At 47.2% G+C, this 24,196-nt stretch overlaps 2 protein-coding genes across 11 annotated transcripts; one reads left to right on the top strand and one right to left on the bottom strand.

Moving 5' to 3' along the window:
- The first annotated feature begins 791 nt into the window (after positions 1-791).
- Positions 792-12,403, top strand: nr1h5 (nuclear receptor subfamily 1, group H, member 5). 8 transcript variants are annotated; one of them, XM_047331132.1, is made up of 11 exons: positions 792-935; positions 4,368-4,503; positions 8,122-8,520; positions 8,635-8,775; positions 9,209-9,333; positions 9,460-9,558; positions 9,652-9,748; positions 10,840-10,956; positions 11,085-11,174; positions 11,313-11,507; positions 11,822-12,403. In XM_047331132.1, exons 2-11 carry the CDS (start codon positions 4,407-4,409, stop codon positions 12,022-12,024), a joined length of 1,563 nt encoding a protein of 520 aa, XP_047187088.1. In that variant the 5' UTR covers positions 792-935; positions 4,368-4,406; the 3' UTR covers positions 12,025-12,403. The 8 variants fall into 8 exon arrangements, 7 of the variants coding, with proteins under 7 accessions (XP_047187088.1, XP_047187087.1, XP_047187089.1 ...); XM_047331131.1 differs by having other exon boundaries at positions 4,364-4,503; XM_047331133.1 differs by lacking the exon at positions 792-935 and adding an exon at positions 1,764-1,882 and having other exon boundaries at positions 4,364-4,503.
- A 68-nt stretch (positions 12,404-12,471) lies between these two features.
- brpf3b (bromodomain and PHD finger containing, 3b) lies at positions 12,472-23,453 on the bottom strand. 3 transcript variants are annotated; one of them, XM_047331130.1, is made up of 13 exons: positions 23,095-23,453; positions 20,273-21,915; positions 19,978-20,134; positions 19,725-19,856; positions 19,029-19,157; positions 18,284-18,596; positions 17,544-17,843; positions 16,222-16,821; positions 14,966-15,047; positions 14,790-14,875; positions 14,501-14,595; positions 14,018-14,172; positions 12,472-13,787 (listed from the first exon to the last, which is right to left on the bottom strand). In XM_047331130.1, the coding sequence occupies exons 2-13, from the start codon at positions 21,889-21,891 to the stop codon at positions 13,604-13,606; spliced, it is 3,852 nt and encodes a 1,283-aa protein (XP_047187086.1). In that variant the 5' UTR covers positions 21,892-21,915; positions 23,095-23,453; the 3' UTR covers positions 12,472-13,603. The 3 variants fall into 3 exon arrangements, with proteins under 3 accessions (XP_047187086.1, XP_047187085.1, XP_035501630.2); XM_047331129.1 differs by having other exon boundaries at positions 14,790-14,878; positions 16,222-16,818; XM_035645737.2 differs by having other exon boundaries at positions 14,790-14,878; positions 23,095-23,452.
- Between the last annotated feature and the right edge of the window lie 743 nt (positions 23,454-24,196).

Below are 24,196 nucleotides of genomic sequence, written 5' to 3'. Positions count from 1 at the left end.
ACCTTTTGCCTTCAACCCCCAGCCTACTGTGTTTGACCTGCGCCAGGGAGGCCTTGACAGCCATGTTGTTTTTCTTCATTAGCAGACTCACGCTGGCGTCTAAGATGCACCCTCCTCCCTCTTTACACGCACACGCACACACACACACACACACACACACACTTTCTCTCACTATTAAGCATAATGCAGTCACTGAAATTAGTAAGGGCCCACCCACAGAGGAAGAAAGGTCAATAGTGAAAATATCAAGAGTTCACTAAGTGTGTTTCCTCTGTGTGTGTGTGTGTTGGGTGGGGGGGTGGAGGGTGTTGCAGTGTGTGGTTGTGAAACAGTGGCAGAGAGATTTTTTTTAAGCGGATTGGGGAGTTGGCAGGAAGAGCCTGTGATAGGGAGCGTACATCCATCACCAGGGATGAACAAGAGCCTGTTTATAAACACTCCATACTGGGAATTTCTTAATGAGATGATTCCAGTTTCCACTGGGGGGGGGGCATTGTGACTTAAATGTTGCCGTTCAAATCCCCAGAGCAACCAAAGGGCTCCACACTGGGAGTATTTACGGTAGATCTGCCTTACTTCTGTTCCCCGGTCTTGTTGTTCCACGTTTCCCCACAACTCATTCCTACAAAATATCCATGAATTATTTCTTCTCACTGACACATTTTTGTCCCGCAAGAGAACATTCACGGGAAAGGAAGACGATCTTTGCTCCCGAGTCCCGCGTGTCCCTCTAAAACACACACACACACACACACACACACACACACACACAAAGAGCAACTGTCTCATTTGAAAGGTCTGTTTACTTTGTGTGCGTGTGTGCGTGTGTGTGTGTGAGTATGGAGGCTGGGCCGCAGTCAACATTACAAAAAGTGAGCGTTGGACAACGCGAGAGGACGTCTGGACGCTCGGCACAGCGGCACGGCTCATCGGCGGTGAGTCCACAGCCTCTGTTCCTCCCTTACACGGCTGAAACGGCCCAAGGTGTCGCTGAGGGATCTATCACCATAATGGTGCATTCTGGGTATTGAAATGGGAGGTAATTGATCAGACCTAGAGGGGCTCAACATTCAACGCAACGTGGGGATTCTCTTGAAGCTGCCACACTTGATTGCCAACGCAGTGTCACTGACACTGGAAATAGTTTTGGTGAAAACAAGAAACTGAAAGACACAATGGGATAATAAAAAAAAAAGGGCATAGGAATGTTTTTTGAAGACTTACTTTTGTCAAGCAGAACAACAATATCTGACATTGAGTAAACCTGTGAACCTTATAGGACCATAATCATCCCTACACTACTTTCAAGTATTCATATATAAAAAAAATGATTATGTTTATGCTTATGCTTATATTTTATATGCAGAGCACACCAGCTGATTAAGGTTACAGAAAAATGTTGAATGCCCCCCCCCCCCTTACCCTACAGTCCAGTTGGGAACTGTGTTAAAAAAATTAAGGAATTCAATAGATTTGATTATCTACATCATACTTAAACGTATGCATAGAACACGGAGAAGGAAATGAGAAGAAACGATGTCGTCTGACACAAGTCCAAGACCAGAACAGATTGTCTGAGCGGACATATCTGACACTGGATATTTACATTCCTCCTCATGATAGCCAGACGCCCCCGTGACGGCGCTCACCCACATATGCTCAGACGTGAGCCCCGTGGACTTTGCTCACAAAAATCTCCCGAGGCCACACTTTCATGTGAGCGTCAGCTTCCCGCAGGGATCAGTAAACAGTGCGGGCCATTATCGAGCTGCGGCCACCATGCAGCCAGCGGCTCGCTGATAAAGAGAGAGGAGCTGGCCGCGCGGAGAGGACGTCCTGAAGGGGATTTATGAAGTGCTGGATTTATCTCCAGGCTCGCACTGTGAGTGATTCGGGACTAATGAGTTAAAAGGATTCGAAAATGCCGTCAGTTTTGTTTTCTTTGGCCTGGACCGCAGAGGAAAAGTTGACTCAGTCCTTTGTTTCTGTTTTGGTTTCTTTAAAATTTGTGTTAAGTGGGAAATAGCACTCTTTGCTCTTTTTTTGAATTGCTTCGCTTCATGTGAACGTGCTCAAAAGCCTCGTTGGTTTGTGACGCCCGTCTCCCCTCTTGAAGCGAGCCCCAGCAGCAGGCCCGTGTCCAACAATGTGCCGGACAGCGTGACACCTCCAGAAGGTCCACGGCGACGGCTGCACGCGCTCAGATGTCGTCCCCGTCGTTTATAGTGTCACTCTCGGTGCCGCCGCCTGCTCTCTGCTCTCCCTCCGCCCCTCAGAGGTCAGGGGTCGGGGATGTACCTCTGGCTCGTTTCGCCACTTATGAGGGGACGGGGTCACGCGACACACTGCAGTTGACTGCACAGCAGACGACAGTGGATTCCTCCCTTTTCCCAAAAAACCATCACCAATCTAAATAAAGCCGCTCTTAGACATGCACTGAAGTCCCGACATTTTCCTGAAATCTTCCGAGCTGTATGTTGAAACGCAAATGCTGCTGACAACAACCCCCTAGTCAAATTTTTCCAGAAAACGTGAGATATCCCATATGAGAATAGAGCAGGAACAGATTCACAGTGCGCAGGCGCCAACCCCTGTTCCGGGAATCTTCCTGCTGTCGTGAACGCGTCGGACTCTGGAAATTGACCACACATCTTTCAAAGTTCACGTCGGAAGAATCAGAATTGACTTTATTGTCATTGTACGTACATACAACGAAATTAAAAAATGCTACTCTATGGCGTAAACATACAAATACGACAAACACACACTCCCAAAAGACATAGAGCAGAGAGTGTGAAGATGTTAGAAACTAGAATAAATAGTAAAATAATGTAACAGTTACATGGATTAACGTGCATGTGTGCGGCAGCATGACTGAATGCTTATGAATTTTTCTTGTTTAAAGTGCAAATTGCTCGTGGAAAAGAACTGTTCCTGAATCTGGAGGTGCGTGTTTGGGCCGATGAAGACGGCAATAGAGGCGTTTGAGACACTCTAAATGTGTTTGAGCAGACGATACAGATTCTCTTCCTTCACAGTGGACTGACTGCTGGTCCCCACGAAGCAATGAATAAACTAAAGAAACGTTATTACGAATGTAGCTTTTAGTGTCCAGATTAATTCTGTTTATGACAGAATCAGTCATTTATTTTTTCTTCTGCACATTAGAAGTTTTCAAGTTTTTATATGGAATCTTTTTTATTTTCAGTTGTGCTTTTAAATACCTATAGCTCTGTGTTTCTTACTACCACAAAAGATGCTTATCTTTCAGTTTCTGCTTCGGCCTGAACTGAAGTGTCTTGGGAACGGTGGCCGCACTTTAGCCTTTGGACATAATCTTCACACACACACACACACACACACACACACAAAAGAAAAAGATTTAAAAAAAAAAGACAGTGTAGCTCGCAACCAAATTCCTGTTTTATTTGTCACCACGATCGATCGCGGCCACTCCAGCGAAGGCCGTGACCGTGACCCGTCAGCCCTGGTTCCCATAATGAGCCGGGCGAAAGTGATGATGTGCGGGTGGGAGGACACGGTTAATCCTCAGTAAGCATGCTGCATGTCAAACGACCCCGTGTCGAGGGGTCACTCCTCTGTCTCCGCCGGGCGCCTCGACTCCTTTCACTCTCCGCTCGGCCTGGTGGGGGAGGCCCGGGTCCCCGGGCCCCTTAAATCTAACCGCTGTCCAATATTAACTGCAGCACAAACAGAAGGGCGGTAAACAAAAAAAAGTCAGAGTAAACACACTCCCAAGGCTCGGTGGGCAAACACGGACAGACATGCGCATGCACGGCTCCCGCACACACACACTCTCACACACACACACACACACACACACGTATCATGTATAGAAAATTGCTCAATACACAGTCTGTTGAATTGGACTGAACACACACACACACAGGGGCTGAGGGGGGGGGGGGGTTCAGTCCTGTTGCATGTAGGGCCCCCCAGGTCCCTTGAAACGCTCACTCAAGTCTCCATCTTCCCCTCCTGTCTCGCTGTCTTCTGATCCGTGAAGTCCCAGCCAGGTGCAGCGGTTTGGACCACAGTCCCATCCCTGTCCTTCCTGGGTGTGTGTGCCGCCCCCCCCCAGGGACGGTTAAGACCTCCCTCCTCCAACACATCCTCCTCCGCCACTGACCAAGAGCCCTCAGCTGCACTTTCCTTCTCTGCTTTTTAAAATTTTTTTTTTAAATAGGCCGGGACATCGGCCTGGACAGCCAAGAGACCTGAACGCATCTTGGGGATTGAGGAATGTCTCCGCACTTCCCAGATCCGTCATATCTGTGTGAATCCCTTGAGTAATTGCAGTGTGTGTGTGTGTGTGTGTGTGTGTGTGTGTGTGTGTGTGAAGATAGATCAAGTATTAGTAGCCGAAGAGAGGATCCTCTGCCCAGATGAGAGAGTGGACGGAGTTGGAGATGAGTTTTTCGGCAGGGGGGTTTCTCTCAGCCTCGGATGGTTACTACTCCACCGAGCAGCTCCAGTACTACGGTGAGTGACGCTTCTTTTCCCCTCTGCTCCTTCAGCCTTTTTTTTCTCTTTCCCCCAGCTGTTGCTCATCCCTCTGATTTCACTTCTTTTTTTAATGCTCTAAAATAAGATGTGACATCGGTGCAGCCATGGACATATAGATGAATCGTTTTGTGAGATCTTATGACACTGTGTCTTAACAGTGATGTAAATCACTAGTCCAATTTGCGTGAGTGCACGAAAGACTGCATATTCAGGGTGTAGAAGTATAAGTATCGCTATCAGTCATTGACAGATGACCTCAAATCATGCTGTGCAACTTCGTCGGTTTTACTGGCAGGTATATGTTTATTTTCTGGAATAATGAGGAGACAAGGAGCAAGGAGAGCTGATATACTTTTGTTTTCTAAAGTGGTAAAGGGTTGGTTCACCCAAATTAAACACTTTAATCTGTCCACCTTTTCCATATAGTCGCTTATAAGGCTTCTGACTACACCCTAATACAACAAATCAAATGCATTTCCGTCGAAGAGCTGCCAGCTTTGACAAATTGCACATATAAAACTCTATTTGAGAGTCCCTGTGATTCTGAATAATCCACCGAGGACACAGTTGGCTGTTATTATAAGGAATATTTGTTCAGTAGAAATGAAAAAAACATTGACATACTTTACGTGCGCCAAGAGAGAAAATATGTTTTTCTTTATACATATAAATAACATTAGTCTGGTAAAGAGGCCTACTCACACTCTGTCCTAAGTGAATCACTCTCACCCTCTCATGTGGTTTTTTTCCCGAAAACACTGTTATTGACAATTCGAAACTCACAATTCCTGAGATTCCGGCCCTTTCGTCAACGTTTTGGCAGAAATTAGCATTTTTTGAACTAAGTCCAACGCTGATTTAAAGTGCCACTATTTAACTCCTGAAAGAAGAAAAGACACATTCTTCCTCTCACGACTGTCTCAAAAATGAAATTCCTAAACAGTGCAATGTACCCTTGCTCACTTCGTCACCCCTCGGGTTTTTTGCTGCTGCAGCTTCGCGTGGCGACGCACCCTCGTCCCATTGGCCCGCGCGCTTGATGAATGAATGGGGGGGCCGAGTGTTTGAGACCCCTGAGACGTGGAGAGAACAGTTCTTGAGGAGGATCAGCCGGCTCAATGCGTTCACAGCACACAGGGAGGCCGAGCGCGCATCAGAGGATATATTTGTACTGACGTATATCATCAACAAATCCAACCCCCCCTCCCCCTCCCCCTGCCCCACCGCTGTCTCCCTTCTTGGCCTCGGGACAGGGGTGGGGAGGGTGGGGTGCAGGAGCCGCCATGGGGGGTGGCCTGCTGGTGTTGTTTGGCTCCCTTGCGTGCGTGGGATGGAAGGGGAGGCTGAGGAGTGTTTAGACAGCGTTCAAATGGTTTACAAACAGTGCGAACCACAGCTCCGTCACACGACGAGAAAGCAAGGACGACCCCACCGCCCCCCCCCCCCCCCCCCCCCCACCGCCCCAACTCCCCACGAACCACCGCCGTCACAGTCTGGTCAAAGACAGGAAACATCTGGAGAGAGAATCAGAGTGAGGAGGCAAAAGGGAAAGTTCATGAGTGCCCCCTTCAAACTGATGCTTCCGCCGATCAGAGCGGGGGTGTGCATCCTCTCGAATCGATGACGCGTCGTCCAAACGCTCAAAATGTTTCTGATATTGATCAGTGATCACGATCAACGACTCATAGAGTAGATTATCAGTCATTGATCATGTGTAAATGGGTGACATGTGTCACATGGGTTGGGGCCTGCGCTACCAACCAAGGGTGTGGCAGATCAAGTATCTGGACGGTCATCAGATTCCCATTAACTAAAACTGGTGTTGATTTTTCCCTATGGAAAGAGACGGATCTGAATCCAGCCTTCTGCTGGGATCAGAATAATCCTAACTTTGTGGATCAAAGTTATCCCAATCCTTCCATAAAGTTTTGAACAAGGCAAACTGAAGGTTTAATCCGGATGAAAACCAAGATTGGATTAATCCAAATCCATAATCCAATTTCTAGTTTAGAGCAAGATTTCCAGATTTGATCCGCACCATTATCCCAAAATCCAGTTGGATAACCTTTGAACAACTGGGCCCTGGTTTTAAAACGCTTTGACCCCCTAAACTGTCTTCCATCTCCAGCAGTGTGTTGGGTGGACCGTCCTCTCAACACGGTACACAACAGATCCCACAGCCGGTCCCAGTTGTGCCGGTCCAGCTGTGCATTTAAAACGCTGCCAGTGGCCACACATGGGACTCCGCTGTTGTTTCCACGCCGACATTACGACATTACACTGAACGGCCATTACGCGCTAAATGGAGCACCCAGAAAGAAGAAAAAAAAAGCGAAATGGGAAAGATCAAAAAGTCCTAAATGGCACTGGGAGCTCTCAGCTGCATCCTGTTGCACCATTGCGAACAAGTTCACAAGATCTCACTGCAGCCCCGGCTCTGTTATTGTGTCCCCCAAGAGTCGTAAAACGCACGGAAGTCACACGAGTCACGTCAGACCACATTCCCGGGGGCGACCTTTGACTTGCAACAGTGTACTCGTGTTGCCTCGAAATGATCAATTCACATTTCTGTCACGCGAATGCCAACGTTTCTCATTTTTTTCTTCAGTTTTCCCGTAAGGACAGTCGCTACATCTCAGGTGCCAGACACAACGGATGTGCAGTGGTTCACGGTTCAAGTTTGAAGCATCCTGTGGGGACACGTCGGAGGACTATTCCAAAGTGATTTGATAATAAAGGCTCTAAATGCAGTATGTTGTATGTTCTTTTGAAGCTGGATGTCAGGGTGGGACATCAATCTCAAAAGATAACCATATTTCTTAAGACAGACAGTATTAGTCTGTCTTTAATTTCTGATTTCCCTAGCCAGTGTTGTCCTGTTAGTCTCTCAGCGTCGTTGCTCCTATTGAAGGTGTAAATCCGTAGAAGTGGGTCACAGATGCAGTTTCACACTGGCCAAGGTTACTCCAACAGACTTTAAAGGTGCATTTACTGAGGATTGTTCTCGGCACATTAACAGAGATTTGTGACTATTTCTGGCACGTGGGATTAATTGAAAATCCACAACAGTAATGAAGGAACATAGCACCTGGTCTAATGGTGCTCCGCACTGACGTGTACCTAATAGTTTTTGGACTTTGCCTTTATGGAATCTGCTAATGTTATAGATCCGAGGGCTTAGGGGTCAGGGTCACGAGGTTTGTTGACAATGGGAAAAACAATTGAGCAGAGAGTGAACCAATGGTTCTGGACACAAGCGCAGTCTATTCTCACAGAACCGGCAGCGGGGCAGCACCGCTTCGGCTCGTTCCCAGGAAGTTGACAGTTTCCTAAGAAGTTCCATTTCGTGGAATTTTGTGATTGGACCGGCACGTTTTCATCAGTTAAGTAAATCAGTTTCCCAATGGAGGGGGATCCAGACCGTATTCTGGCAGGGCGAATTTAAATGAGCTCCCAGAATTCATCTGGGTCCCCGGCTAAAGGAACACCCAATCCGATCACAAATCTGAACTCAATGTAAAATATATATTTTTTTGCAAAGGCCACATTCAAGCAGTGACCTCTGATCCTCCATCCTTTTCCTTTTTTTTCCAGACATGCTTGCTGACCCCCTGGGCTACCCCCTGCAGGACCCCGACCTCCAGCTGCTCCCTTACAGCCAACAGCAGTACAGCTCTGGCAACCTGCCCTTCTCCCTCTACGGCTCGCCGCCCTCCTCCACCTCCTCGCCGTCCTCCTCCTCCTCCTCCTCGCAGCTCTGCCACCCGCCGTACCACTACAGCGCCCATTGCCTGGAGGCCCCCTGTGAGCCCGGTCCGGAGCCCTACTATGGAGGCCTGGCTCAGGGCCTCGGAGCGGCGGGGCTGCCCCTGGGGCGGAGGTCGCGGATGGGGTCAGGGGGGAAGAGCAGAGGTCAGGACGAGCTCTGCGTGGTGTGTGGCGATAAAGCCTCAGGCTATCACTACAACGCTCTTACCTGCGAGGGATGCAAAGGTATTCCTTACCGTGTTGTCTGTGCCTTTGGAGTCAGTTTTTTAAAACATTTTTATCATTTATTTACTTTTAGTCTTTAACCTCACCTGGTCCCTCTTTCCCTTTCGCCCGCAGGTTTCTTCAGGCGTAGTGTCACCAAAAAGGCTGTGTATCACTGTAAGAGTGGCGGTGCCTGCGAGATGGACATGTACATGAGGAGGAAGTGCCAAGACTGCCGGCTGAGGAAGTGCCGTGCTGTGGGAATGCTGGCCGAGTGTAAGGGCTGTGCAGAGGGACTTACATGAAATCACATCAGAGACTGTAATATCTCCTAAAACAATATGCATTTAAACGTTTTGAGACATTTCTGTCTGAAAATATATATATACAAAATACAAAATGGCCGTCCTTGGGCTGTTTTACACCTACAGTAGTGGTCATGTGATTCACATGATCACTGCAGCTAGTTCAAGTCACGTGACGGATCATTTTTCAACAGAAGCATCACGGGCAAACAAATCAATACATGCCCTATCATCTTGGAACTTCTGAAAGTTCAATATACGCATAACAAAACTGTAGAAAATAACTTTCTCCGGGATCAGATGTCTGCATAAACAATTACAAGAGCTCGAGTTTTTTTCTATTTAAGCCTGGCTATTGTGTAGCTTTATATATTCAGTGTATACAGTATTTATTTTGTCCACAGGCCTTCTGACAGAAGTGCAGTGTCAATCCAAGCGGCTGAGGAAAGGAGGTAAAGGCCGAGGACAGGAGGAGGAGGAGAACACAGACAGCAGGAGGGTCAGCTCCACCTGCAGACTACCTGGACAGGTGCTGTGCAGCACCAACGACTACATGACTACATGTGATGGCGGTTTTGTTTTTCATTTTTTAAGATGTTAGATTTCTGATGCTGCCTTTAATCTCGTGCTGTTGTTACATGTCCATCTTCGCCAGGCTCCGTCGACCAGTTTAACCCCGGAGCAGAAGTACACTGTGGACAGGATGGTGGAGGCCCACCGACTGTACAGAGCGCAGGGCGGCAGCCACGGCAGGGTGGGTCGCAGAGTGGAAACGAGTGCTCAGAAAAACGTATATCAACATGTTTCACTGTCGTCCTCATCGTTTCTTGTGTGTGCATGTGGTCAGTTGTTTGAGTGGCCGTATGCAGAAGAAGCGGAGGGCCTGTCTGATGTTGTGTCCCCCAGCCTGGAGCGACTGCTGCAGTTCGCCAGGACAGTGCCAGGTAGGTTGGATGGACAGAAACATGCGACCCTTTGAAATCCATTATGTCTATCATACAGTATACTGCGTTAACTTGAGAAAAAAAAATAATAAGTTCCAATAAAGGGTCAAAAAATCTGCATATTTGAAGAAGATAAAAGAGAGGCGAGGTGCTATGAGCTTTGTTAAAATGAAGAAGCCCTTGGGAAATAAAGCCCATCTATGTATCCATCCATCCACGGTCGTCCACCAACCCGAAGGGTCGGCCGTTCGAATCCCAGCTTCCCTGTGGCGGCTCTTCCGGCAGTGGTGTGAATGTGTTTCAAGAACAGTGGGCGAAATAGCAGCGCTGTGTCAATGGGTGAATGTGACTTGTCCTGCAAAGAAGAGTTTGGCCTGTACACAGGCAGACAGCAGGGCACTGCAGTTTCTGCCACTCACACAGGAGTAGGTGGTCCATCTGCTGGGAACTTCGTTCACCTGCAGATTTGTCGCGCCATCACCATTTTTCGAGGTAGTGAAGGATCAAGTCACAGCGCAACGCTTTGACCCAAGTGATGTGTTTCCGGTGGTTTGTGGACACAAGACGGAGCTCTAAGATGCAGGGGAACAGCGCACACAACAGACCCTGGCAATACAGACAATACGTGCAATAGTGTGATCAGTTCATTGTTGGGTTTGACATTTTTTCATGGGCCTTTTTTTACAGTAAGAAAAATCTCTGCAAATATTAATATTTTGGCACAACTTCTGCAGGCTAAAAAAAGAGAAAGAACCTGTTACTGATGAGGTCATTTGTCAAGGAAACAATGGATGGTCAATTAGTTCTTTAAATTGGTACGTCCCACTACTTAATTGCTTCCCCCCTATGGAATTAGATGACACATTCAATTGTACTACACAGAAATAGGAAACACGCTTGTTTAAAATAAAAAATATAATAACAAAAAGACGATGTGTCCTCTGGGGTTAAAAAGATATGGACACAGAAATGCAGTCTAGTATTTCCGTATGCAGGGGCCACCTGTCCTCGTGGCCTTTGTGCGTAGCGACGAGTGCTGCTCACATCGTGTTATTTGCGAAGCAGTAAGCTGTGAAAGTTTTGTGTCACAGGCTTCGACCTCCTGGACTTCTCCGACCAGAGCTCTCTGCTGTCCGTCTCCTCGCTGGAGGTCATGTTTCTGCTCTCCGCCCAGCAGTTCTCCAATAACCCAGCGAGCCCGAGTCCAGGTGAACAAAAACACCCACGAGAGCCTCAGGGCCAGGAGACACTGGCATCACTAAAAAAAAAAAAAAACAATCACACATGGCATTTAAGATAATCGATTCTAAAAGAATGTATTTCTTTTTCTTGGTAGCCCTGCAGGTTTTCAGCACCTCCACACACAACTGGCCGAGACACGTGGAGTCAAAGGAGAACATCCACAGTAGGACGCTGGTCAGTTCAGGTGAGTCCAGGAAGAACTCCTCCACCAGGTTTGGTGAAAGAAAAATCAGTTCACTCCTTTTCTTCTTTTTTTTTTTTTTACCATAATCCTGCTGACAAACACACAGACATACAGCTGACAGCATGTCCTACTTGGCAGGCGTGGAAAGGGGAGTTCACGATACAGTGTCCCATGTCAATGAACGAGGCCCGCTGTGCCCATTTGCCCCCGTGCCAACAGGAAGCGGCGAGGATCTCTGCGGGCCGGCGCTGAACTTCCTCCACAGCATGAAGACGCTGCGCTTGACGGAGGCCGAGTACAGCCTGCTCACCGCGACCGCTCTGCTCTGCTCAGGTCAGACCGGGACAACCGTCTCTCTCTCTCTCTCTCTCTCTATAGTTTGCGGATAGTTTGGTTTGAATTAATCCAATCAGCCTTCAAGTCGGGACCTACAGTATCTGGAGTATCTCCAGCAGGTCCAGATAGTCAAACGCCCTCTCTGATAGTTCACTCAGTATGGGTCACAGGGGTCTGACTGTAGATTTTGTCTCATCAGGGCGTGAACAGAACACATATGACTTCCCCCCCCCCCAGACAGGAGTAGCTGAATGAATTGAGGCGTTTGCATGTGAAAGCAGATCTCGTTTCTGTTCCCCCCTGTCCCGCAGACCGGGCGTCCCCGCAGGTCGCCGGCTGCGTCGAGAAGATGCAGGAGCTGATCCTGGACCTGCTGTCCAGGGTGTGCGGGGCCCAGGCCGGAGCTGGGCAAGGGGGAGCGCAGCGGTTCGGCCGCCTGCTCGGCAGACTGACGGAGCTCCGCACCCTCCGCCACAATTACCTCCTCCTGACCAGACAGCAGCCGGGACCCTGACGGAGGGGGGTGGGACACCGGAAACCTGTCCGCGCCGGGCAGTTTCACGTGTTCACTTCACCTTTGAAAGGACCAAATGACTCGTGTATGAGCGGAGGAATTGGACAAACACTTGTCACGTGACATTTTGGAAATGTTTTTTGAATCCGATATTGATCTGAGAAGTTGGACCAACGCACCGGACTTCCTGTAGTGGGGAAACTGACACAGATATTCCATTATTTTCTCACCTGACTTCGGTCCTGCAGTTTCTTTTTTTTTTTAAATTTTAGTCCCTAGTGGGACAAAGATTGTTTATATGTATTTTTAAAAAAAAAACTGTTTTTAGCCAACATGTTAACCTGCAGTATTGTTAGAATAATAAAAATCTAATAAAAGAGCTCATTGACCTTTCTTTTTTTTTTTACTGAAACATCACTAGAAGAAAAAAAACACACAAACCTCCAGTTAAAGTATCACAAAATGTTTTTAATACAGCATTTATTTCCCAAAAAAATTAGGAAATACCGGTTCAGACAAAAATATTTGGTGAGCAGGTAAAATATGCAGCGAGTGCAAGCTTATAAAGGTGTAGTTCTTCCATTTGATAAAATGGGGCTTCTCGACAATAAATAGAATCTTCTGGGGAGGAGGGGGGTCATCTGTGAATGATGGTGATTGGTTCAGAGTCAAATCCTCAACGTGGACTGATCTGTTCAAATGTTGGCTGCATGTCGTTTTAAAAACCTCACTCCATTTGTTTTAAATAAAAAATTAATTCTCAATTTTAACCAATATAGCTTTATTTCTATAGTTCTGTCTTCCATAAATAAATTATTTCTCTCTGTATCAAAAAAGAGAATTCAAATATAAAGAACAAGGGTTCATTGTGTTGTATGCTCTGAATGTGCGCACACACACAGTCTCACACGCTCACACACACACGACATAAAAGACAGCCTAAGTACACTGCAGCAAGTCAGGAATTATTTCATCTCCACATCTATACACAGCCCCGCTTCACCCCTGGCGGGTTGATTGAAATACGCTTTTTTTTTTTTTTTTAATATGGCAACATTAAATTAAATTGGGCTTCATAACACACATACATATGTACACAAGGTGTGCCTTTATAATATACAGGTGTCTTTGTAAAAGATTAAAATGTAAAAAGCTGTCGTACAAAAGATGGCAGTGTTCCATTCAGTTGTCTTCTGTGGTTCATATAAATACGTCAAAATCTCTTTTCTGACAAATTGATTCCTTGGCAGTAGCATTGAACAAAATAAGAGGGAAAATCCTTTTGACACTTGATCCAGACACACGCATACACACAGTCTGGACACACCGAGGCGGAGTCAGAAGACGATGACGCTCAGTGACCCCCATGGAGATGTGGGACCTGAAGGCGACCTTGTCCACACCGGGAGCACCACGGCCCTCGACACAAGGCAAACACCACTGCGGTGTGTGGAACGCACTAGTGGTTTGGTAATGAACTACAGTCCAGGACTCAGTGCAGCCATGGCAACGCTCTTCAGATTGCAGTGTGAATACAAATTCAACCGGCAGCATGACTCGCCACCCCCCCCCCTGCCCTCTACAGGTAGTTGGAGGCCACAAAGCCTTGGCTGTGGCTGACCCGGCTCTGGTGGATCATGGCGCGGTCGTACGCCACCTGGACAGACTTGCGGATGCTCGACTTGCGGCCCTCCATTATGCGCAGCTTGTCTGCCGTGTCGTCGATGCCCAGGGGCGTCACCTTGTCACGTGGGAGCCACTGCCTACAATACCAACAACACAGACGTGGACAATTAGAGCCTTGGACCACAAGTGAGGATGCCTGCCGTCGCTGCTTTACACTTCTTACAGGTCTTTAACTCTACTGCTATTATATCTCACGTATATATTAATATATATGTTTTATTTACGAACAAAGAAGGGCTTGGCCCAGTTATTACCCTCCTGGCCCGGACAGTTGAGTCAGCCGACGTGTCTTTCAACCGAGACTCACCATGTTCTCTTGTTGTCGAAGAAAAGCACCAGATAGAGCCTCTCGTTGGTCTCCTCCTGTCTCTCCTCCCCCAGGCGGAGGACGTCTTTGGGCGGGACGGGGATGGGCACCCCGTTGTGCAGCAGGCCCTCCTCGGGCATCTCCGGGTCGATGATCTGGTACAAACACACGGCCCGTCATAGGGGAACTTCAGGTTTGTCCCTCACTTTCCATACTCACACAGCTGTAATGTCATCTCTGGGAACTCATGAGCTGTTTTCAGACATGAACTCTAGCTTGCCAGGATTTGTTTGAATTTAAAAATTTCAGAAAAGTGCACAGAAATCTCCTACTCCAGGAGAGGAATGTGAAAACACCTCTATAAAGACAACATTTGCTCAGGTACTAGTCGCTATGGTAAATGTCAGACATGTTAGAAGAGAGAAACACTTTTTTGAGTGGAGGGGGACTTTAAGTGAGAACTAGATGAAAAGAGGGATTTACCAGAGCAGGATAGGAGGGATATCCACGACACTTGGCCCAAACCAGATCTAGAGACTCCAACTCCAGATCATCCTCTGACGCTTGGCTGCCGTTCCCTGTCAAACAGCAGCAGACACTCAGAATCATCGGTTTGCATGCGCAGCCGTTGTATCTATGATTTGATTGGCAGACAGGTTTTTCCTCTGCCAAGGCTGAATCACTGAGGGCGCATGCGTGAGACCAACAAATACAATTTTCAAAAAGGAAAAAAAAGATTAAATTAGATTTTCTGTCAAAAACGGAGACGTACCAGTGTAATCCGAGTCTCCGTTGACAATCTCCACGTAGGGAACTTTGGAAAGAGCTGGTTTCCCAAGGCTTCGTTTGGGCGGCGAGCTGCTGTGAGACAGCACGTTGCATCGTCAGTGTATTGTTAATCGTAACTAGAAGAAGACAAGCAATGACCACAGGCACACCCCGGCTTACATTTCTTTGTAGAGGACGGGGCACGGGCTGTATTCTGAGTCAGACCCGCCGTCTTTGTGCTTACTGAAGCCGTTGGTGAGTCCTGGAAAAGCAAATGAGAGAAATCTCAGAACAGCTGCTGCTTTTGAAATGACGAGAGCAGCAGGAAAAATAGACAGAACAGAAGACATCTAAACAAAGGATATATATATAGACTGTATTTATATTGCACTTTTCTAGTCTTATTGACCACTTTAAGCGCTTTATAGCACAAGTCACATTCACTCTTTCACACACATTCACACAGCATTTTCTGTCACATTCACACAGAAGAGTTTGTCTTGCCCAAGGACACGTCGGCAAGCAGACTGGGGGAAGCTGGGATCGAACCGCCGACCTTCAGGTTAGTGGACGACCGACTCCACTTCCTGAGCCACATCCACCCCTATATATAGTCTGATCTCTGTCACAACTCAATGCAGTGTTAAGAAGGGAATTGGGAAATGGTTTGTTTTGTGTAACTGAAGTAAGCAAAAACAAAATCAAATGCTGCCCATGCTTTGTTTCCTCATGTTAGAAAACACGGGGAGAGCTCGAAGATTATATGAAAGCTAAATGTATTACAGTTTGGCTAGCGAACCTGACGATATACGCAGTCTGATCACATAGAAAACAAAACTGGACAAAGATGAGCTGAGAAGGGATCTCGATTTACATCATTTATTCAAAAAGGATCTGAAAAGGTCTCTAATATACAAAGTTTTGGAAAAACTTTTTAAACAATTTTTTTATTGCAGCTCAGTCTTGACACTCGAAGTAGTTGTTATTTATTTCGGGGAGGCATCTTCATAAGCCTTTTCTGGCTTCTCATCTCCCCATTTTTTAACTTGGCTTATTACTCTCTATTGTCTTTTCATATAGGGTTAGGATTACCCAACCCTAACCCCATATAATGTGCAAATAAGCTAAACTAAATTAAACTGAACTAAAGCCAGAATGTGGCTACTTTTCGTGAGAAACACTAGCATCTGTAACTGAACTCTTGTACTTTGCTTTGCATTGTTTTATCGTCCTCTATTGTCATTATTTGCAGCGCGACTGTTGAGGCAGTCAACTGGCGGCTAATATCAGATTCCTAAACTGCAACCTATGTGTTCACATCTTAGTCAATGTCTTCAGTGCCAAAGATAGACGGCTCTAAAAGACCCCGGAGTGGAGGACCTAAACCTTGGGGTTCAGGCGTGTCTGATGCCAGTAACAACGGGAAAGCTACTCACCACTTCCCAGTGTGTGGTTGGGTGTCTTCTCCAGCTCACCGCCTGAGCACATGTCTCGACAGGGGGTCCACTGTTCACTGAGAGAAGGGGGTCCTGGGCTTTTCTGAGGGGTCTTGGAAGGAGTGGACAGAGGCGTGGAGCACGGGGTGCTGGCAGCGGAGCTGGGCGCGGTCGGGGTGCTGCTCGCGTTGTCGTCCGGTGGCCCCTTTCCGTTCGGCAGAGGATTCTCTCGGTCTCTGAACAGCTTTGCTCCATTTTTTGCCTTCTTGAATAACACAGAGGTCCGTCGGCCAACTCCCCCAGTGGTGGGCCTTGGGGGGGCGCAGAGGTCTGGCAGACCATTGGCCACCGCCAGTGCTTCACTGTGCAAAATGGGAGGCGGCGATGCTGGCTGCTCCTGCGTTTTAGTACAATTAACATTCTCTGTGGCCCTGTCCAAAGGGTCGCTGTCCATCCGTAAGCGTTTGCAGGGCCAGCTGGGGGACAGCGGCTCCCCTGTGATCGGCCGCAGGGTGGGGGGCTCCAGCGGTGCATCCCCTTGTCGAGGCGGAGGAGCCGGACCTGTAGGTTCCAGTTTTGGCGGCGTGGATTTCAGGTCTTCTAGAAAAGGAGAGGGGGGGGGAAATGAAATACCATTTCATTCAGCATTTATTTGAAATGAATGTCCATTTAGTTATGTCGTGTGATGTGGCGGTGTAGTATTCACACTGGAAAATGGGGTCACTTGCTAATGATTTACGTTTCATTCCAACATTCTAACCACAGTCCAGCGGGAGTTGAGCTATTCTGTAGACATGGAGGACCTTTTCAAGACAGGTGAATCAATAACTTTGCTCTCACAACTGCACACCGGCAACATGGTGACATGGGCAGCATTTCATGACTGGACTGACACAAATCACAGGTGCTCTTGTTGCCCTCCTCTACAGTGGCAAAACAACGGGTGTGACTGGACTGGCCTGGCCTGCGCTAAGTGGGATGATATGGCATGACTGTACGTGGCCAATGGAGAGTGGTGAGTCCATGAGAGTGATGTGCTGAAGAGGTGCAGACACAGAGTGCACTGGGAGAGAGGAGTTGTGAGGCAGCCATGGCTAACGAGACTCTGTGGGCCCCTACTTACTAGACTGGAGACAGTGGGGTGGTTGGGGTTGGTGCGTGGGGGGGACCCTGGCTCAATAACCTGAGGACAATGTTTTGTTAGCTCACGTTCACAACTGGTCTCATTAAAAAAAGAAGTGGCTTGTTAAAAAAAAGAAAAAGAAAAAAAAGGTACATGCACTGGCAATTTCATACTGTTGAAACCTCTTTTCATCGCCCACCTTTGTCCGAAGACGAAAGGCCGTTATCTGCCTTGGTGACTTTGTCGCCGTCCTCCTCGTCACCGTCGTCCTCCCCGTCGTCTTCTTCTTCTTTCAGGTGACCGTTGAGAAGGCTGTGGCGGGGGTGCTGGCCCTGCCTGTAGCGGATGTGGTTGATCTCGCGGCGAAGCAGACGGATGCGTCGGGTTCGTGCGCCGCTGCATCGCATGGAGCTGACAAAGTCCATCTTTTCTAACAGCTCCTTCAGTTGCTCCTCCACAGACATATGAAGCCGGTTGTCTGGATCCAGCACGCTGTCGACTGGGCACAACGGAAAAGGAGTTAGGCTAACACGAGGCACATATGTACGTTGGTGACAAAGATTGAGTTTAATGCTGAATTTTTTTTTTTTAACTGAAGCTTATGCACTGATGTTAGCAGATGAAAAGTGTTATCTTTGCCCTGTGAGAACCTACTGAACATGGTGCTGCAGAGCCAATTACGCTATCAACACCATTTAGCGTTGTTAACTTGAGCAACACTCTTATATATCCAGTACCACAGATTCAAAACACCTTCTGCGAAAAAAAACGTTTTTCAAAACCCTATTACTCCCTAGAAGGACAAAATGTCTCCACTATATAATTTTTTCCCCCCAAATGCTAAATAAAAACGGGGCTGCTCCACCATTCTGCTTTCTAAAACACTAAAGGACATGCGTGCGATCACATTTCCTTTCCAGTGCCACCACTGTGACTTACCGTCCTCCCAGGTGCAGCTGTAAAAGTCTCTTTTCTGTGGCGACTCCGGGAGGTGCATGCCAGTGTCCAGGTCCAGGCCGGTGTTGGTGGCCTGCCGCTGTGCGTGGCGCAGTACGGCACCCCCCAAGTCTCGAAGACGCAGTGCTGCCCGGTGGAAGACCGTGTCCTTGCCATTGTAGACGAGGCAGTTGGACACCATGAGGTTGAAGTCGGCCTCCAGGTCGGCCACTGAGCGGTAGGCGTGACTGTCCAGCTTAAGGCGCATGGTGGAAAAGTCCATGGGCTGGCTGATGAACTCCATGTAGTCTGGGACCTGCAGACAAGACATAACTCAAAATGTTAAATACAAGAAAATAAAACACAATTGTGCAACATAACACGAAGTGCCAATTCTTTTAAAACTTGATAAAACCTACTTCAATCTAAACACGAAACAACATGCAGCCAGGGGCTCATTGAGAGCTCTCATTATGTAAGAGAGTCTGGAATCTGTTTTTCAGGTGACGTTTGATATCAATCTCAAAGCTATGACCTACAAATCAACCTCTGTGCAGTTCTAATATTTCTTTATGATGACAAGTTGGAAAATTTGCTACCACTCTGATTTACAGCCTCATGTGTGCAGTGGTTTTTATTAACATTCTCAAAAATGATTTCCCAGAGACAAAGTTGAAATAATTGATTCAATACAATGTGTTTGCATGCATCTGGTGAGTCAGTGTTATAAAACAGAGAAATGTCTGACCTCCTTGAGGTCGACTGGCTGTGCGAAGATCTGGGCTGCGTCCTTCTCCTGTAGTTGGTCCAGAGTGGAGCGGAGCAGCATCAACATTGGGGTCAGCTGCATCTCCAGGGCCGCCTGGTGAACTTTGACCTGCAATTGTTACACAGTACACGTGGGATGTCAACATTACGTGGAAACTGCAGACACTCAAAGGCTCAAGTGAAGAGAAGAAATATAAAGTTCTATTTCATAAGGGCTGTGTATTTTTTTTACTACGCAAAACGATGATTTTTGAGAATGAATTAAGCATGGAGAACACAAGAACACAATAAATTCTAAATTGTTCCACAAAGATGTCCACAGATAACCAGAATGTCATTTTAGGTCCTCATCTGGTCAGATATTAACATCAGGACATCAAGACATCATATGGATAACTGTCAATAATGATGGCCTTTATAGTTAAATGGTTGTTTGTTTGTTTTCCTCCTGATGATATTAATGTATACTCTACTCATGTAGGAAAGGCTAAGGAAAGTGTGAGCATCCAAGCATCTTAGAACTTCAGACTTGAAAATGTAGGTGTTTTTCTTTAACCACAGGCTAAAGTAACATTAGTTTTAATCACACTAGTTTTAAAACAAAAAAAATCCTTAATAGGAAACACGGTCAGTCTAAAGATTCTGTGGGCATTTGAGTCCGATCCTTGTCTGTTACCTGTTCGCGTTTGAGTTTCTCCCTCTTGCGGATGAGCTCCACCAGCAGCCGGGCTTTTTCGAGGTCATGCCGAAGCTTCTGCCAATATCTCAGTGCCTCTCTCGCAGCAGAAACCTTCTCATCCACCTCAGGCTACAAAAGACAAAACATCTTTTAGAGACCCATTGTATATTAACTGTACCAGATATATATCTAAAGGCAATGAGTGTAATATTCGTGGTCATTTGGCTGCAGTTCTGTTTCCTCCCCTGACCTGCTCAGTGCTCCTTTGGGTTTGGATGGTAGAGTGTATGCGCCGGACCAGCGGCACACCGTTTCTCGACTGGCGCTTCAGTAACCAGTAACTGTGCAGCCTTTGCATGAACTGGTTTTTCCTCTGGAGGATGATTCCTTTGCAGATGATAGTCAGCCTGTACAACAGAGATAGATGCAGTTCACACTTTCCACGTCTGGCATCTGATGAAAACAATCTTGGTGATTTCGTTTTTGACGAACAACAACTGAAGCACAACATTTTTAGCCTCTACAAATTAAAAATAAACTCTAACCTGCTTGTGGGGATCTGAGGCACTGTCACTTGTGGTGAAGTCGTTTGTTGAGCCGTTGAGTCTGAGCTCTTCTTTCCTTTTTTTTTATCCGTTTTGCCACCAACGTCAGATTTTCGGCATTTCTTTGGTGTTGCAGGACCGTCTGTGTAGGCACTCCGCCCTCTACTAGCCCTCCCTCTGCTGCCCACCACTCTCCCTTCACCCTCCTCGTCCGACACAGTTTCCTGTCCGGGAGGCGAATGGGCCTCGCAGAACGCCGTCTTCTTAACGGAGAACATGGTTCCGTTGACGTTCGTCTCTCGCACGGGATCGATCTTCATGAACAGGCCAGCGCGCTGAGCACATGTGACGTGAAATGCAGTGTAACAATTGGCCTTGTGGCACTGAATAGATGCGCCGCGGCCCTTCTGCTTGCAAAGGTAGCAGGTCAGTTTCCAGCGTGCTGGGGGAATGTTACTGACCCCTTCCACTGGCTCCAGGAACACCGTGTTGGCGAAACAGACTTCAGGGATCCAGATGGCGCAGACCACGTGTGCCCAGCGGCCGTCACTCGTCTGCTTGAAGGCGCCGCCGCGGTTCGGACACAGCACACAGTCAACGGGTTTCTGGGGAGACTGGAGGCAGCAGCGGCACAGCCACTGGCCCTCGGGGATGTAGGGCACTCCGTAACACTCCTGGTGCACAGCCAGGTTGCAGGAGTCGCAGAAGAGGATGACGTTGCTGTTGAGGCACTCGTCATCCAGGCACACGCAGCAGAAGGCATCGTCGTCAACAGTGCTCTGAGATGGTGCCCGGCTGCGTGCCTCCCGGTACGCCTCCTCCTCCATCCTGTCCACCAGCAGCTCAAAGGTGTCCTGCGAGACAGCCGAATAACCCTCTGATGTCCGTCCAGCGTTGACCATCCCCAGCCAGGCAGTGTCCTCTTCATCCATATCGTACTCGGCCTCAGCTTCCTGCTCCTCAGCTGAGCGTTCAATGTAACGGTAATATGCCGTAGGCAGAGGAGATGCCTCGACTGGCGTGAAGGTTTCTAGCACCCGAAACTTAGGCTCGGGGAGGGTCACGTGGTGATGGTGTGTCGTATGCAGCTTTTCCGGCGTTTGAGGGTGAGAAGTAGGGCAGTGGTTCTTGGAAGGTGGCGGCGACTTGATGGCGGTGCATTTGGAGTCTTTTCTGCGGCCTCGGGGCGTCGCTGGTTTGAGGACTGTTTGGGCACTGCTGGTGGGGGGTGATGGCTGCTCACTGTTCTCCTTGTTGCTGTTGCATTCACTTATGTCCTGAGCCATCATCTCGTCTTCAGTAATGACCTCCAGGGGCTCCAGAATAGAAATGCGGTGAAGCCGACCATCTAGTTCCACCTCCACCACCTTCTGGGCCTGGGAATAGGACAGGGTTTCTCTGCTTGGAGATGCTTTGAGGCTGTATGGTGATGGCGATCGCTGGCGAGCACCCCCACGTCCACCAACTGTCCCATTGGACTTGGACTTGGATTTGGTCTTGAATTTGGACTTGGATTTGGACTTGGACTTGGATTTGGACTTGGATTTGGACTTGACATTTCCTCCACCTCCACCTCCACCTCCTCCGGCCACTGGGCCTTTTCGACGTGGCTTCCTCATTGGCCACTGATCACGATGTCCCTTCTGTTGGTAAGAAAATAATATGATATGAGTAATCTGTGGTCTGAGGCTTTAAATAACAGACTGTACCAAAATTTGCCATTATTCCTCCCTTTGGAGTTCCATTGAAATCGCAATCAGTAATCCTCGGCTGTAGCTTACATGTCATGGAGACCACGGCATCTAACCGGACCTCTAAACTGACGTTTGCAGCTAAATCTAAAAGGATTGATATTCTCTAGAATTAATGCAATACCATCACAAAACACATCAAACTTGAATCTATATCTATCTGTATTTATTCTCTGCTCTTCAACACTTTATAGGACTCTCTGTGATCTGTGACCCATTGTGATCATTATAATATATTTAAAGAATTAACTAATGCCATTGCTCTTAGAACGCCATTCGACTAAAGCCAAAATGATAAACACGCATGGAACTTTACATATAAAGTCCTTTTATAAGTGTATATTTCACTACCCGGTGTATTGATTATGCAGGGCTTGCTGAAGCGTGAACATTCCTTCACACATCTCAACTCACTCACTGGCATTAACTAAATGCATAGACCCCATATATTGCCAGGCAGCCGACAAGCTGTCAAGCTAAGATTTACTGTTCGCCGCCTTAACAAAACACGGCGTCTGTAGATCAGTCCAGCGGGGTTAAAGGTATTTTGAGTATTGACGACTTTATCTCATTAACTGTTGACAACCGCTATCACGGTCAGCCACAACACAGCTGAAGCACCCAATCAGCTCTCAGGGATGTTTGACTGATCCACCCCGGAGCCAATCGGCTTCAAGCATAGCACGGTCCCAACAAGATCAGTGTCCTTATTTCGAGAGTAAAATGTCAGCCATGTTTACAGTTTTAAACACAGTTAGAAGCTCTTCAACAGTAATAAATAAATACAAATCTAAATAACACGTAACAATTTTGAAGTGGCGCTTTCTCTCGTTAATTCGGAACACGAAAGGCTAAGTGTTTTGACACTGTCCCGGTCCTCCCATATAAAAGTGCAGAGACAAGTAGAGATAGCAGCTAGCCAGCCTGCTAACTTTAACATATTGACAGTACTAACGCTAGCTGGTTTTTGTTTTTAAACGTTGACATTGCGTTGGACAAGTTGAACCGCTGCTAGTTGACAGTTCAAAAGCAAACCAATCCATAACACAGAGATTACAGAAGATATCTTACCTATTATTGCAACTGACTGACCCAGGTAGCCCGACTGCCGGCGGTCGGAAGCCGCCTCTACAGTAATGGTTTCCCAGCCAGCCGCCTAACTTGCTGTACTCTCGAAGCTAACGGCTAGCGTTAGCCAGCTACAGTTTGCTGGTTACAACCGGTATATTTCGCTATTTTATAGCGCGTCCGTTTCTTCGCAACGCGGCGCTTGGGGGGTAAGCGGTCAGTCGCAGAGGTTTGTTGAAAACGCGCGCGGTGTGTCTGCATCAATAGTGCGAGGGACAGCGCACTGTCGACCCAATTTTGTGAGAAGGAGAAATGCTAGCCTCCTTCGGCTAGCTGGCTAGCTGTGTGGAGCCTAGAGTGAGTTCTAAATCAACGTTAGCCACGGTAAAACACTAGACTTCCGGATACACCTTTCAAAATAAAGTTCACATTGGCGTATACTGTTTTCAATGTTTCACCTCTAGTTCAACACAAATAAATCACTTTCAACGTGAGATCGAATCTAATTACATAATAGTATGTAATTTTCACATTATTTGATTTTCATTCAGTGAAGTCTTGCAGATATCAAAGAACACGGTGAAGTGTGGCTGAAGTTTGGGCAGCTCTATTATTTAGGGCGTTCCAGGTTTTTTCGGGGCTGCAAAGTGCACTGATACTCTTTCCCACACTTTGAATTTACATTTTTGTGTTTTAATTGACTTTATTGTTCCAATATGTAATACATACAATGTTCAAATTATTGCCGTTTTACTTACCATAAATTGTATTTTCACATATTGTCTATTTCCTCTAACATTTCCGGAATATGTTTGATTCTCTTACAACGTATTAACTTACACAGTGCAGATGCACTCTCAACTGTCTAGTGATGTAATCATTTCTGAATTTCAGTGCCACTTGTTTTTCCCTTTACATGAGAATTTTGGGAGAAATTATCTTAAAGTAACGCAGTGCTTCTAAAGCTTGACCTTTGATACAGACAAATCAAACAGCCAGGAAAATGAATTGTTAAGCTTTTCATGTTTACATGATTGTGTATCCATTTTATTTCGACTGCAAAATGCCCCACTTCCGTTTTCGAGGTCGCCTGTTGGCTGCCTTG

Source organism: Scophthalmus maximus, chromosome 3 (assembly GCF_022379125.1).
Source record: "Scophthalmus maximus strain ysfricsl-2021 chromosome 3, ASM2237912v1, whole genome shotgun sequence".
Classification (NCBI taxonomy): domain Eukaryota; kingdom Metazoa; phylum Chordata; class Actinopteri; order Pleuronectiformes; family Scophthalmidae; genus Scophthalmus; species Scophthalmus maximus.
This window is presented reverse-complemented; position numbering and strand designations above follow the sequence as displayed.

Coding starts and splice junctions, on each gene's coding strand:
- brpf3b (XM_035645737.2), bottom strand. CDS start 21,891: ATGAGGAAGCCACGTCGAAAAGGCCCAGTGGCCGGAGGAGGTGGAGGT. Junction 18,597..19,028: donor AGCCAGTCGACCTCAAGGAG/GTCAGACATTTC, acceptor TCTTGTCTGCAG/GTCCCAGACTACATGGAGTT. Junction 14,596..14,789: donor CGGAGACTCGGATTACACTG/GTACGTCTCCGT, acceptor GCTGTTTGACAG/GGAACGGCAGCCAAGCGTCA.
- nr1h5 (XM_047331132.1), top strand. CDS start 4,407: ATGAGAGAGTGGACGGAGTTGGAGATGAGTTTTTCGGCAGGGGGGTTT. Junction 9,559..9,651: donor AGGGCGGCAGCCACGGCAGG/GTGGGTCGCAGA, acceptor GCATGTGGTCAG/TTGTTTGAGTGGCCGTATGC. Junction 10,957..11,084: donor CCCAGCGAGCCCGAGTCCAG/GTGAACAAAAAC, acceptor TTTTCTTGGTAG/CCCTGCAGGTTTTCAGCACC.